The sequence below is a fragment of the Phlebotomus papatasi genome, chromosome 2, assembly GCF_024763615.1.
Source record: "Phlebotomus papatasi isolate M1 chromosome 2, Ppap_2.1, whole genome shotgun sequence".
NCBI classification, from domain to species: domain Eukaryota; kingdom Metazoa; phylum Arthropoda; class Insecta; order Diptera; family Psychodidae; genus Phlebotomus; species Phlebotomus papatasi.
Genome location: NC_077223.1, coordinates 54,835,258 through 54,847,091, shown reverse-complemented (window position 1 = coordinate 54,847,091; position 11,834 = coordinate 54,835,258). Strand labels below are relative to the sequence as shown.

The 11,834-nt window shown below is 34.9% G+C and overlaps 2 protein-coding genes across 2 annotated transcripts; both read left to right on the top strand.

Annotated features, from left to right (window-relative positions):
- The first annotated feature begins 1,808 nt into the window (after nucleotides 1-1,808).
- Nucleotides 1,809-6,673, top strand: LOC129801738 (uncharacterized). The gene is made up of 4 exons (XM_055847036.1): nucleotides 1,809-2,169; nucleotides 5,944-6,186; nucleotides 6,254-6,406; nucleotides 6,471-6,673. The coding sequence occupies exons 1-4, from the start codon at nucleotides 2,139-2,141 to the stop codon at nucleotides 6,515-6,517; spliced, it is 474 nt and encodes a 157-aa protein (XP_055703011.1). The 5' UTR covers nucleotides 1,809-2,138; the 3' UTR covers nucleotides 6,518-6,673.
- Nucleotides 6,674-6,744: 71 nt separating this feature from the next.
- On the top strand, nucleotides 6,745-11,797 carry LOC129801736 (uncharacterized). The gene is made up of 5 exons (XM_055847030.1): nucleotides 6,745-7,063; nucleotides 7,284-7,421; nucleotides 7,490-8,395; nucleotides 10,231-11,541; nucleotides 11,610-11,797. The coding sequence occupies exons 1-5, from the start codon at nucleotides 7,030-7,032 to the stop codon at nucleotides 11,651-11,653; spliced, it is 2,433 nt and encodes an 810-aa protein (XP_055703005.1). The 5' UTR covers nucleotides 6,745-7,029; the 3' UTR covers nucleotides 11,654-11,797.
- The last annotated feature ends 37 nt before the right edge of the window (nucleotides 11,798-11,834 follow it).

Here is an 11,834-nt window from a genome sequence, read left to right as displayed (position 1 = left end):
AAACCTCTACGTAAGATTAAAAAAGTGTTTTAATCTTGAGATGATTTCATTCCATTTGGTGTTTACTGGAAAATATTCAATATTCAATCATACACTAATCCCCGCCAATTGAAACGTCCAATATTGAAGTTTAGCCTTTCTAAATTCTGTTTTCGATATTTTTAGGTCACTTTTATTTAATTTTTCCCTGTATCATAATGGGACTTTCATATTTTTTATCAGAGCCATTCAGGTTGGGTCCTGTAATATTATAGTGCCCAAGTAGTGACAAAGCAAAAGTTTCGGGTTGGATTGAAATAGTGGTCTATTCAGTTCCTGATATATATGTGGAGCTAGAGGCAAAACGGAACATATCCTTGAACATATCCTATGGCTAAAGCATAGGATATGTTCCATTTTGTCACTGAACTGTACACATACAATTCTCATTGTTTGGCAAGACTACTTCTCAGTTGGTACATTAGACTCTCTTTACACATTAACCCATCCCTTACCATGGTATTATACATCATACACAAATTGAGTGCTTTTAGATGATTTATTCCTGGGCAGTTTTTATTCGAATTGCTGTCGGGAATGGATTTTTAGTAACTTTAGTTCTTCAATTACTTGGGGAAAATGGTCCGACAGAGATCAAAATACATTTTGTTATTGTTTTCTTGCTTCGCGGAAGGTAATGCAAAATTTTTCTCAAAATGGTGGACGGAAAATTCTACATCTCGTCGAATTTGTTAAAATTGGTCTCTTTCCTCTTTCCGGATTTGAATTCCATTTATCAATTTGTTTTCTTGGATAGTTACTCTAACTAAATTAATAGAATTTGTAATGAATTAATGTACAGAATTTAAATTCATCAGTGACCGTTAAGACATGTGTTTGATAGGGGCTCCCCGCTCCCCCATAATAGATAAAAGTTGTTTCTATTCAAAAAATTCATTTATTAATCTGTAGGAAACTAATCCCAAAATATGAACATTCTATCTCAAGTATTTCTTGTACATTGACCGAATGGGTTAAACTAATAAATAATGAATTTACTTCTCATTTAGTAATTTCTTCTTTTCTTTTACTTCTGAAACTACAGAGAGAGGGCAGTAGGAAGGAGAACCAGGGTCCATTTGGCCAACAAATGAAGCTTTATCTTCATTTGTAATAACATGAGTATATTGCCAGTATAAAACCATGTAGTTCAGAGGTACATATATAATTTTTAGCTTTTTCTTGCGAGCATAATGAAACAAAGTAAAATAAATCAGATAAATGTATCCCGGCCCGGAGTAGATATAAGCCAATTTCGGGATACAAGTTCCCACCAGTTTTCCGGTCGAAATGATAAACTGGACACGCCAAATATTGTCTGACTTGATACACTGAAGTTCACTGATGTTAAAAAGGAACAGATAATCCTAACTGGCTTATGTAGGTGAGATTATTAATGTGAGCTAACTCGGACTGTATGCAAATTCGATTTAGAGCTGAAATTGGGGACGCCATTCAGTTATATTAAAACAAATTCGTGTAATTATACAAATTTTTTATTTAAACCATCTCGACCATTTCTTCAATGGACAAGCATCCCTAAATGCCTGTAAATTTCGCCCATGTCTTCCGTAAAGAATCACAACCATCATAAGTTCATTAGAGCTTATCACTGATCACACTTTGCAAATCCGTTGGAGAGGTTGGAGACAATTTTTGCATGGGTTAGAAAAATACTGAAGAAGACCCTGGGAGATGAGATTGGTTTTTCTTGCAGACGCAGAGAGAGGGTTAAATGGCACATGATAAAAACAAATGAGGTTTAGTATGGAAGTGTTGAATGGTTCAGTAAGCACCAAAGGCATAATTTCTTGAGGTGTTTTGCGAGAATCTACTGGATTTTCCTGTTTGAGAAATTCTGTAGCAATGAGACACCATGTGAATCGTGTAAGTGATAAATGGCCAACTCGCAAACAGTCACAGTCTCAATGTCAAGTGCACGAAAAATATTGATACAAGCACAGATGGAAGTCTTTAAAGACAACTGTTGGTGTCAAATGAGCCACCAGTTTATCCGTGAGCTCTGAAAGGAAAAGTTTACATTCTTAGTGTTCGTAAGATTGAAAACAAAGTGTCCCACAGATTCTTCGGTAATCACAATGAATTTCTACGGATTGATCGTATTTTTCGGTGAGTGACATGGATGGAAATCCAAAGTGATTGATCTCAAACGAGAAAGCACCAGATTTCTCGCGCCTTTGAGACCTAATGAAATTAATGACGCCGTCAATTTTTATATTGGACAACCACAAGATCACAGTTAGTGAGATCTCCATTAGAAATTAAGATACATAGAGCACAAAAGCGAGAAAATAGATCATCAAAAAGTGTGTCTCATTTGCTGATCGTAAATCATTTGTCTTACATAACAAGCATTTTGGGTTCCAAATCGAAATATATTAATTGCTGATTTTGCATCCGGAATTCCACAGAACGTCATCTCACCATAAATAATTTCGTCAAATTATACGCCAATTTGCAATTTGTCTCACCTGCTATAAGTATTCAACACGTGTGAACAAATTGCACCGAAACCGGGAACTTTCTTTTCAATTTGGTTGAAATTTTTGCAGAAAGTCATTAGGCGAATTGCTAAAGAAGATAACATGACCATTTTCAGGTGCAGTAGTAGCTTAAAGCGCCTCAGGGAAAATTCCATTTGATTGAAATGAATAATTCATGGGTAATCTTGGGAGAGGAATTGATCGACAAATTTATTCCGAATAATATTGAAGTTCTGTTATTATTTTTGTTTGCTAAAATGGAAATTACATGAAACGGGCTCTAGAGTTGCAAGAAATGTGATATTTACATATGTATACTTAAAAGACATTTTTAATTTCAACATAAAACATTAAATGAGGGAATTACCATATGTATACGGAATATGTAACATTATTAGGAATTGCGGGATTTCCTCAATACGTCACGTGAACTTCGTGAAAAGTTTAATGTTAGTTGTGATGAATTAAATAAATTAAAATAAAAGTGAAGTATATTTTTGTAGTTAGCAAAACTGCCAACCTTGACTTAATTGAAACTTATATAAAACAAGAGTTCATTGCTTTCTCAAAAAACTTTTAAACACGATGAGTCAGAGGTTTTATTTCACAAAATAAAAAGGGATTACAGAAATTGACAATCAATTGACTAGAATTTTATTACAAAATTAAAATGATATTTTAATCGTTTTTAACAGTTTACTTATTTTAACTTAATGGTTCTTAATTTAAAATGTGATTAGCGATTTAGGCAGTAATAATAACATTAATATAAATAAAATTATTAGATAATGATTGACTACAAAGTTCTAATGGAATATAAATTTTTAACTTATGAAAGGAAAACAATTAATTACTATAATAGCACGTTTTAAATTTGTAACTTAATTCAAGCATGTAATTTTTGAAGTATAAAAGTGGTATCCGTAAGTTAACTCTTTCGTCTCTTTTGGGACTCTGAGTACCCAAAGCAGTATATGAATGCCCTGTGAAAAACAAGAAATTTTAATTATTCAGAACTGATAAAAATCCCATTCTTGTGGATGATTACAAAACATAAGGATGTCCAAATATAAGATATTTTTTGTAGGACTGCAATTAATTCCTGAGCTTAGATATTTTTGATTAAAAAATGGTGATAGGCTTGCAGCATATGCTGCGGTCCGGAAAGAGTTAAGGGGTTACGTGGGTCATGCAGACCAAAATGAAAAATAGCGTATTTCCTTGACATCCTTTTTCAACACCATAAAAAATATTTAATTCGATCTCTTACGCAGGTAATTAAGCATTTTGGAAAAGCTTTTTGAATAAAATATATTTTGCAATGAACATGATATCTCAGTATTAGGTGAGATTCTTAACAATCTCACCTACTATAATCCTAACAAAATTTCATGTCGTCCGATCGACCTCAAATTTGGCCAAAATCCGTTTCGCCACTTCCTGATTCCGAATATATATGTGGCTAAGTTACGTTCCCGGCCGGCCGGCCGGCCGGCCGGCCGCTCTTTGGAGCTTACTAGCTCCTAAACTAAAAAAGGTATCGACTTGCGGTTTTCGGCAAAGGTTATATATCGGGTGAAAATTGCAACTTGGTGCATAGACCCCCCACCCCCCACCCCTCCTTCCGCCATTTTGAAGACCCCCCTTTTTTTGTTTTCTCAATAGCTCCGCCCCTATGGCATTCAGCGGACTCAAATTTTAGTATGTTATAGCTGGGCCTTAGAGCTTTCCATCAATACCAAACTTAAGGTCCCCCGACCCCCCTGACCCGAGCTATAAGGGTCCAAAAAAAATTTCTTAAAATGGCCATAACTCCGGTTCTAATTGTCAGAATTTAAAAAGTGAGGGCTTTTTGGAAAGCTCTCGTGAAATGCCACTTCCCCTTCTAACATCGCAAGTTCATAAAACCACCGCTAGGGGCGCTTTTTTAAAAAAGAAAATTTTTAAATCTTAAAAGTTAAATAACTCAAAAATTCCATTGTGCATCGGGCTGAAAATTTAGTATGTTGTAGCCGTTGATTATACCTATCAAACAAAAAAAACCTTAAGTCGATCCATAACCCCTGACCCGAGCTATAAGGGGTCAAAGTTCGAACATTGACCGGCCTCTATCTCCGGTTCTAATTAACATAGCGACCTAAATTTTACCTTTTTGGTTTCGTCTCGATGAGCACTTTCAGATGGAAGTTCAAAAAGTCATCACAGGTGGTGCTGCGACAGCGTCAAAATTCATCGAAATTCAAACTCATTTTTCTCAAAAACGGCATTGTGCAAGTTAATGAAATTTTAGTATGTTATAGTCCAGTCTAGGACGTTTCCAAAATGGTGCGTATGTGCGCTGTGGTTTCAATAGAACCGGAGATATGAGGGGTCAAATTTCACGAAATTCAAAAAATCATATCTCCGGTTCTATGTGATCGATTTTGATGAATGAGGGCTTAAACGAAAGATCTCACCAAATGCTACAACTTTCTAGAACATTTGAACTTCGTGGGACCAACACCAGGGGCGCCACAGTCGAAAAACCAATTTCAATATCACATAACCTCAATCATCTCGACACGTGCTTAACCGATTTTGATGATTACTTCGACATAATTGTAGAGCACATTTGTCTCTACATTTCGTCCATACATCATTTTCCACTCAGACTACGCTATCACTCCGATTTTGCCGTTTAAGTGTGAAAAAAATGATTTTTCCAATAATAACGCTTTGAAATCACTCAGATGCCAATTTGACTGCCTCTACTCCACAAAGACACTTAAAATAGGGTTTTAAATGGAAAGTCCCACAAAATACAACAATTCTTTGATATAGTTGAAGTTCAACAAATGACTACTTGGGGCACTCTGGATGAAAAAACGAGTTAAGAAACAAAAAACCTCGTTTATCTTGGTTTCTGAGTAATCGATGAGTTCAAGTTCTACGGCAAAATTATAGAGAACATTTTGGTCTACATTTCACCCATATAACACTTTTCTGTCAGTTCATCCAAATCCTTGATATTTTGGTTTAAATACAAAATTTGTATAATTTCACGAATTTGATTCAAGATAACTGAATGGCGTCTCCCAACTTCAGCTCCAAATCGAATTTGCATGTACTCCGAGTTAGCTCACGTTAAGAATCTCACCTACATAAGCCGGTTAGGATTATCTGTCCTTTTATCTGACGTCAAAAAATTAAATATATGCCTTTACGTGTTCGGATTGCATCCAGAGAGCTTCACTGCACTTGATTCCACGGGCATGGGACTGACAACCTCATCCCGTACAAGAAAAATAATAATGCATGTCTAGAAATCCCTTTGTGGGAAGGCCTTGTTCTTTCATGGAATGTTGTGCCAGCATTATTATTATTTTATTATTCACAAAATATTCCTGTTTTCTGATTTCAGGATTCATTTGCTTTGCATACAGTTTACCGCAATTAAGGCCAGATCAAGCCCAAGATCCCAATTCTGTAGATGATGATATTGGGTGGTCATGGGGAGTGAGTGATACAAATGATGATAACAGGAATGTCAACAACCAAGTGAATATGGGAAGTTCAAATGTTAATCGCCGACCACAAAGTCCTCAGGGGCCTCAGGTTCCACTCCCACAGAATCCTCCAATTCCTCAACGACCTGGAACAACACGTAAGAGATCTTTTGAAAATTAAAAGTTTAGATCTTTTTATTTTATTGTATCTTTCACATCTTCCAGTACCTCCGGGAGTTACTGAGGCACCTTCAGAATCTTTCTTACGATGCTTTGATGCTTGTCCAACTACTAGTCAATACAGCCCTGTTTGTGGATCAGATCAGCAAAGTTATCACAATATGGCCAAGTTTGACTGTGCCGTTGCTTGTGGAGCAAGTAAGATTTCTTTTGATACAATTGTTAATGGATTTTTTGTTAACTATTTTTTTTTCTATTCTAGATATTCAAGTTCTTTTTGTTGGAACCTGTGTCCCTATTAGTGGATAAAAAAAAAGATATCCCAAGTAAATTTTAAGATATTTTATTACATAAATGTCTTCCTCTTTCGAGAAGAAATACATACAAAAGACTTTAAAATTGACAAAAATTTCTCAACTTAACTGCAGAAGAGTTCAATAAAAAACTTATAATGTGACAATTTAACACGCTGAATGATCTTGATTCTATGGGGGAGACTTTCGCTGATTTTGGTTCAATTTTTTTGGTGGCAGAGAAAAGCAGCAAAGAAAGCTATAGATACAGATGTATATGGATGATCTTGGAGTGGAGGAAGGTTTAATAAATACTCTTTCAGACCGAAGTCGTCAGTTGAAGTTGAAGATCGAGTGTTGCAACATCTGATCGAGATATGAAGAATGTGAATTGTGTTTAATTTGAATAACTAGTGATTAAGTGATTTTCTAAAGACAATTCTTAAATTACAGTATCACATCAGTGTACTGAGTGGTTTTTGAGTGATATTTTGTTGTCTAAAAGGATTATTTGGATTAATCGTCAAAATGTGGTTATCAAGGATTCTTATTTTAGTTGCAGGTACTGATTTAATATCTTTCTTGTTACAAAAATTTATGATTTTCAATGAATTTTCCTTTTATGGGCAAAAACAATCTAAGAATATGAGATGTTTTTTTGTCCAAGTTGTTAAATTTCTCTTGATCTTGAGAGCTCATTTGCAATGCAGCCGAGATCACTAATCTGAGTGAAAAGCTGTTAGTCGGAAATCTTCCGCAATCTAACCCGGATTCTCTTGCAGTGTCTCTAGCTGTTGCCACTGATGGGCCAGATGAGGAAACTGCGGAGAGTCAGCGTGAAGCGAGATATACAAAGAACGAACGTCCTCTCTTCGTAATTAGACCTATGAGACCGCCTCCCAAAGCACAATATTTATCAGGTATAAAGCTATCAGGCTTAAAGCTATAAGTTCAAGATCACAATTAAAAACAATAACTTTTTCTCTAGATTCTTCTCTCTCATCCACTTTAACTTCATCATTGAGCAATTTCCTTCCCAATTTTGGCTTTGATTGGAGCTTTCTGGGTGGGGGAGGAAATAAAGGTTCAAGTCGACCACCTGGGAAAGTCACATACAAAATTCTGAATTACAAAAAGGAACCTCCAAAACAGAAAGCTACACCATTGTCTCCACTTCATACAACATTCAAGGCCGATTTTGATGCAATGACACAAAAGAAGAAGTATCCAGCATATAATCCCAAACCCGTAATTCTTGATACGTTCTACACTCTTCCACTGAAGAGTGTAGAACCTGAGCCAGTGGTTATATCGGCAAAGGCATCAGTTCCAGAACCCATTCAATTATCTGAGATAATTGTGGGAAAACCTTCATCTAATGGTGTAAATATCCCCCCTCACATTGAGGCTAGTCTCATTGAGAATGATAAAGGAGTTTATCATGAACTCACAGGAGAAATCAATATGCCTTCACACCTACATCAAGACTCATTGAAGTCTAAATTGGAGACTCAACCCCTTTCAGAGCCTTATCAATTTGATTTTGGAGGACATGATATCTTGGATTCCAAACCTATCAGCCTAAGTCCGTCACTACAGCTGAAACAACATTTTAAGTTTAATAGAGAAGAAAAGGATCCCGCCTTCACGTTTGCCTCTGAAGACGTTATCAATATTGTTAATCCCCCAAGCCACAAAAAGGACTCCCAAATACCTGCAAAAGTGAGCTTTGCTCCAGGAGATGCCATAAATATCGTAAAAGCTCCCTCGGAGAATTTACAACACCAAGAGTTTTTCCCGAAGCATACAAAAATGGTGGAATCTGGGAGATACACTCATGAGCATTGGCCTCGGGAGAAGCCTAAATTTGCATCAACCACCCAAGCTACTCCTGGTAAGTGTATATAAAATTTATAAACTTGACTTTTTCAGATATAAAGGGTTACCCATATATTGCTTAATTGTAATTTCTAAAAGTAAAATTTTTGTGAAGCTTTAGGTTTAAACTTTAGATTAAATTATTAAGGGAAATTGATTTAAACAAGGGGGAGATATTAGGATGAAAATGTGTACACCACTTCCAGGCACTTCCACAATTTATATGGAGGAGCCCTTTACACTTCCAGCATTTCGGAAAACTCCCGAAAATGCTGCAATACTTCCAGCACTTCTTGCACTTCATGCACTTCTCATACTTAGAAATCAATCATTTGTTTAATATTAAGAAAAATATAATTGAGAAACCTTAAAAAATTCTCAAGTAATTTATTTTTCATTTATTTTCTTTAAATATTTTATAATTTTATATACTTATAGTTTATAAGTATATAAACTGGTTTAAAAATGATAAAAAATGCTTTTTAATTTTTTTCTTTTTGCAAATTAGTTGCCTGTAATCAATAAATATTATTTATGTATTTCAAAAAAAAATTATTTAAGATCGTATGTATTAAAAATAATTGTTTTCCAAAAGTTGATCATTTTTATCGGCTAAAAGTTTCTGGTCACATTTGAAAAAGTTATTTAATTTACTTTCAAAAATAGATCATCCGCATAGCGGTCAGATCAGTGAAATGTTTTTAGGGTTATTCCCGGAACACCATGTACCACTACGCTCTTATTTCACTCCCGTTAACCCCAAAGACTTCATACCTGTTCAACCACTGCACAGAATCCTCTATTCCGAAATTGGATAGAGAAGTCTTTGGTTAAAGTTACGACTAAAAAGTACCGCAATAACCCGTAATACAGTTTCTACAGTTCCCCTTATTCCTTTCAGTGAAAAGATGTGACAACCATGTATTTTAAACAAATTTTAACTTTTAAACAAATCCAAGCTTTTCTAAATAGCGAAAATCGATCGAATTGTTGTTTTCCAAAATCTTAATAATCTCTTCAATATCTTCAATTGCCTGCCACTCGAATACCTAGAATATTGCCGTTAATGTTAGAGACCATTTAAAATAAAGGTGATCTTTTCAAGAATAAATCTCAATATCAAAATTTTTCAAGTCACTTTTCAGTCATTTAAACATGATCTAAATAAAAAAAAAACCCAAAATGCTTTTTTGTGGAAGTCGATCATTTAGAGGCCTTTTCAAAATTCGATTAACATTAAATACTACAAAGACACCTTTTTGTTCCTTACGTATTTTGCCACTCGAATTTAAAATCTAAGCTAAAAGTAGCGTATAATCTGTAAAATTCAGAATTAAAGAGAGAAGACTTTATTTTCGGACACTCCCACTTCCAAAGACTTCCAAGCACTTCATTTTCATCTGTACACCATTTCCGACCCTAATATTTCCCCCTTGGATTTAAAAGATTTTGAAAGAAACACTGCAAATTGCATACCTTTTTTAACACTCCTGCACCCAGTTGCTCTAGGAACTAGGCTGAAACTTTAATCTTTTAACCACTTTATGCTTTCTCATTGGATATGAATAATTTGGAATTTACGTTTTAAATTTTAAATTTTTCAAAATTATGTAATTTATATTTTTTTCTTGAAATGAATAACTTATTTTTTTAATATTAGATTTTGATTTTTTTTCTAATAGAGACTTTTTAAATTAATTTACAGTTTACTTTTGCATAATTTTGCACTCAAAATCTAACATTTTTTACTTAACTTTTAAAAATATTTAACGTATAAGTATATTTATAAGTTTTAACTGCACATATAATTTTAGGAAATTTAATATTTCATCTATTTCATTTGCTTTCCAGAATATTATGAAAAAAAGACCTCAAACTTTCATCACAGTCTTCAGCAAACATCTCCGCAGACCTTTACCGGTCACTTGGATACAACATATGAAGTAGTTGAAAATATACCAGAGGATCATAAATTTCCTAAGTATCCATTCCTGAATTCTGCGAGTAATCACAGAGATGTGGAAAATATCGGCATCGGGAAATATATGGAAGATGCTAGGAGGATGTACTTAGAATCATCGAGAAGTGTTAAGGAAGCCCTAAAGTACACAGTTCCATCCTTTCCCACTACAAAGAATTCCCTTCACGACGATTCTCAGGAGAATGAGAATGTGGAGATAATTACTGAAGGATTTTCTATACCTATTTTTGAACTGCCTAGGAGAACATCCCATCAGTCCAAGAAAAAGGGAAAAGTTTATCAGGATCGCGAAGAGAAATATTTCAGTGACTTTGAAAAGAAACTTGAGGATGATATGAAGACTGATGAGTATTATCTGCCCAAGAGAGAGCCAATCTACAATAATTTCTACTCAAGCACACCAAAGCCAACAGCTTCTACTCTCAATTTCCATCCTTCAACGAGTATCAGTTTCAGCAAGGAGGATGCAAAATCAGATCAAGTTGCAGATGTCATTGAATTTTGGCCACCAAGATCTAATTCCAAAAATCAAGAAATGTTCCCAGATTACGCAAATAAACAGCCATCCCAAAATCATGTAACTGTTCCTGATTTTGTCAAGCTTTCTGTAAACCCGATGAAAACTGATAATTTTAATGAGGTGCAAGAGGAAACAACTACTGAGACAATTGAAACACTTCCTCCAGCAAACTTCAACGTCTTCCCGAGTGGACAATTCTACCTTCCTTCTGGGCAAGACTTTCAGCAAGAATTACACAAAAAATTACCAAAATTCCCCATGAAATTAGAAGGATCAAATAATCATTCGCAAAAAACAGGCATCGAGAACAGCAACTTTATTCCAAACCACAAATATGATGACTATGAGGATGAATATAAAGAACCAGCAACGACAGAAAACTACTTAAGTCATTACAAACCTACCAGTACACCAAGAACTAAGTTCACAATGCCTTCATTGGATTTTAAGGAAAATTTGACTCCTAAATCGACATTCTTTGTGAAGATTACAACAACCTCACCACCTCTTCATAGGCGACCTAGTCCCACAAGCATCTCCTGTGAAAGGAGATGTATCCAAACTACAGTAACACAGGAGTATCTGCCTGTTTGTGGAAGTGATGGAAGGACCTACTCCAATCGAGGAAAACTCGCATGTGCCAATAATTGTGGGATGGAAAGTAATGAGCATAATGCAAAAACCCCTTGACTATATAAATTCTAATAACCTCAAATTGATATTTTACAGATATTGTGGTAGAACACATTGGAAGCTGCTCGCCAACAAAATAACTTATCGTCAGTCACTAGAATAGTCTTCATTCTATCATTTTATCGTATTTTCATTTTATTTATTTGTAATTATAGTAAAACAAATCATGAAAATCTTGAAAAAAAATTGAGAGATAATAAAAGCGCCAAAAGCTTTTGTCAGTAGTGTATTTATTTTCCGCGATGTGGAGCTCAAGTCGTA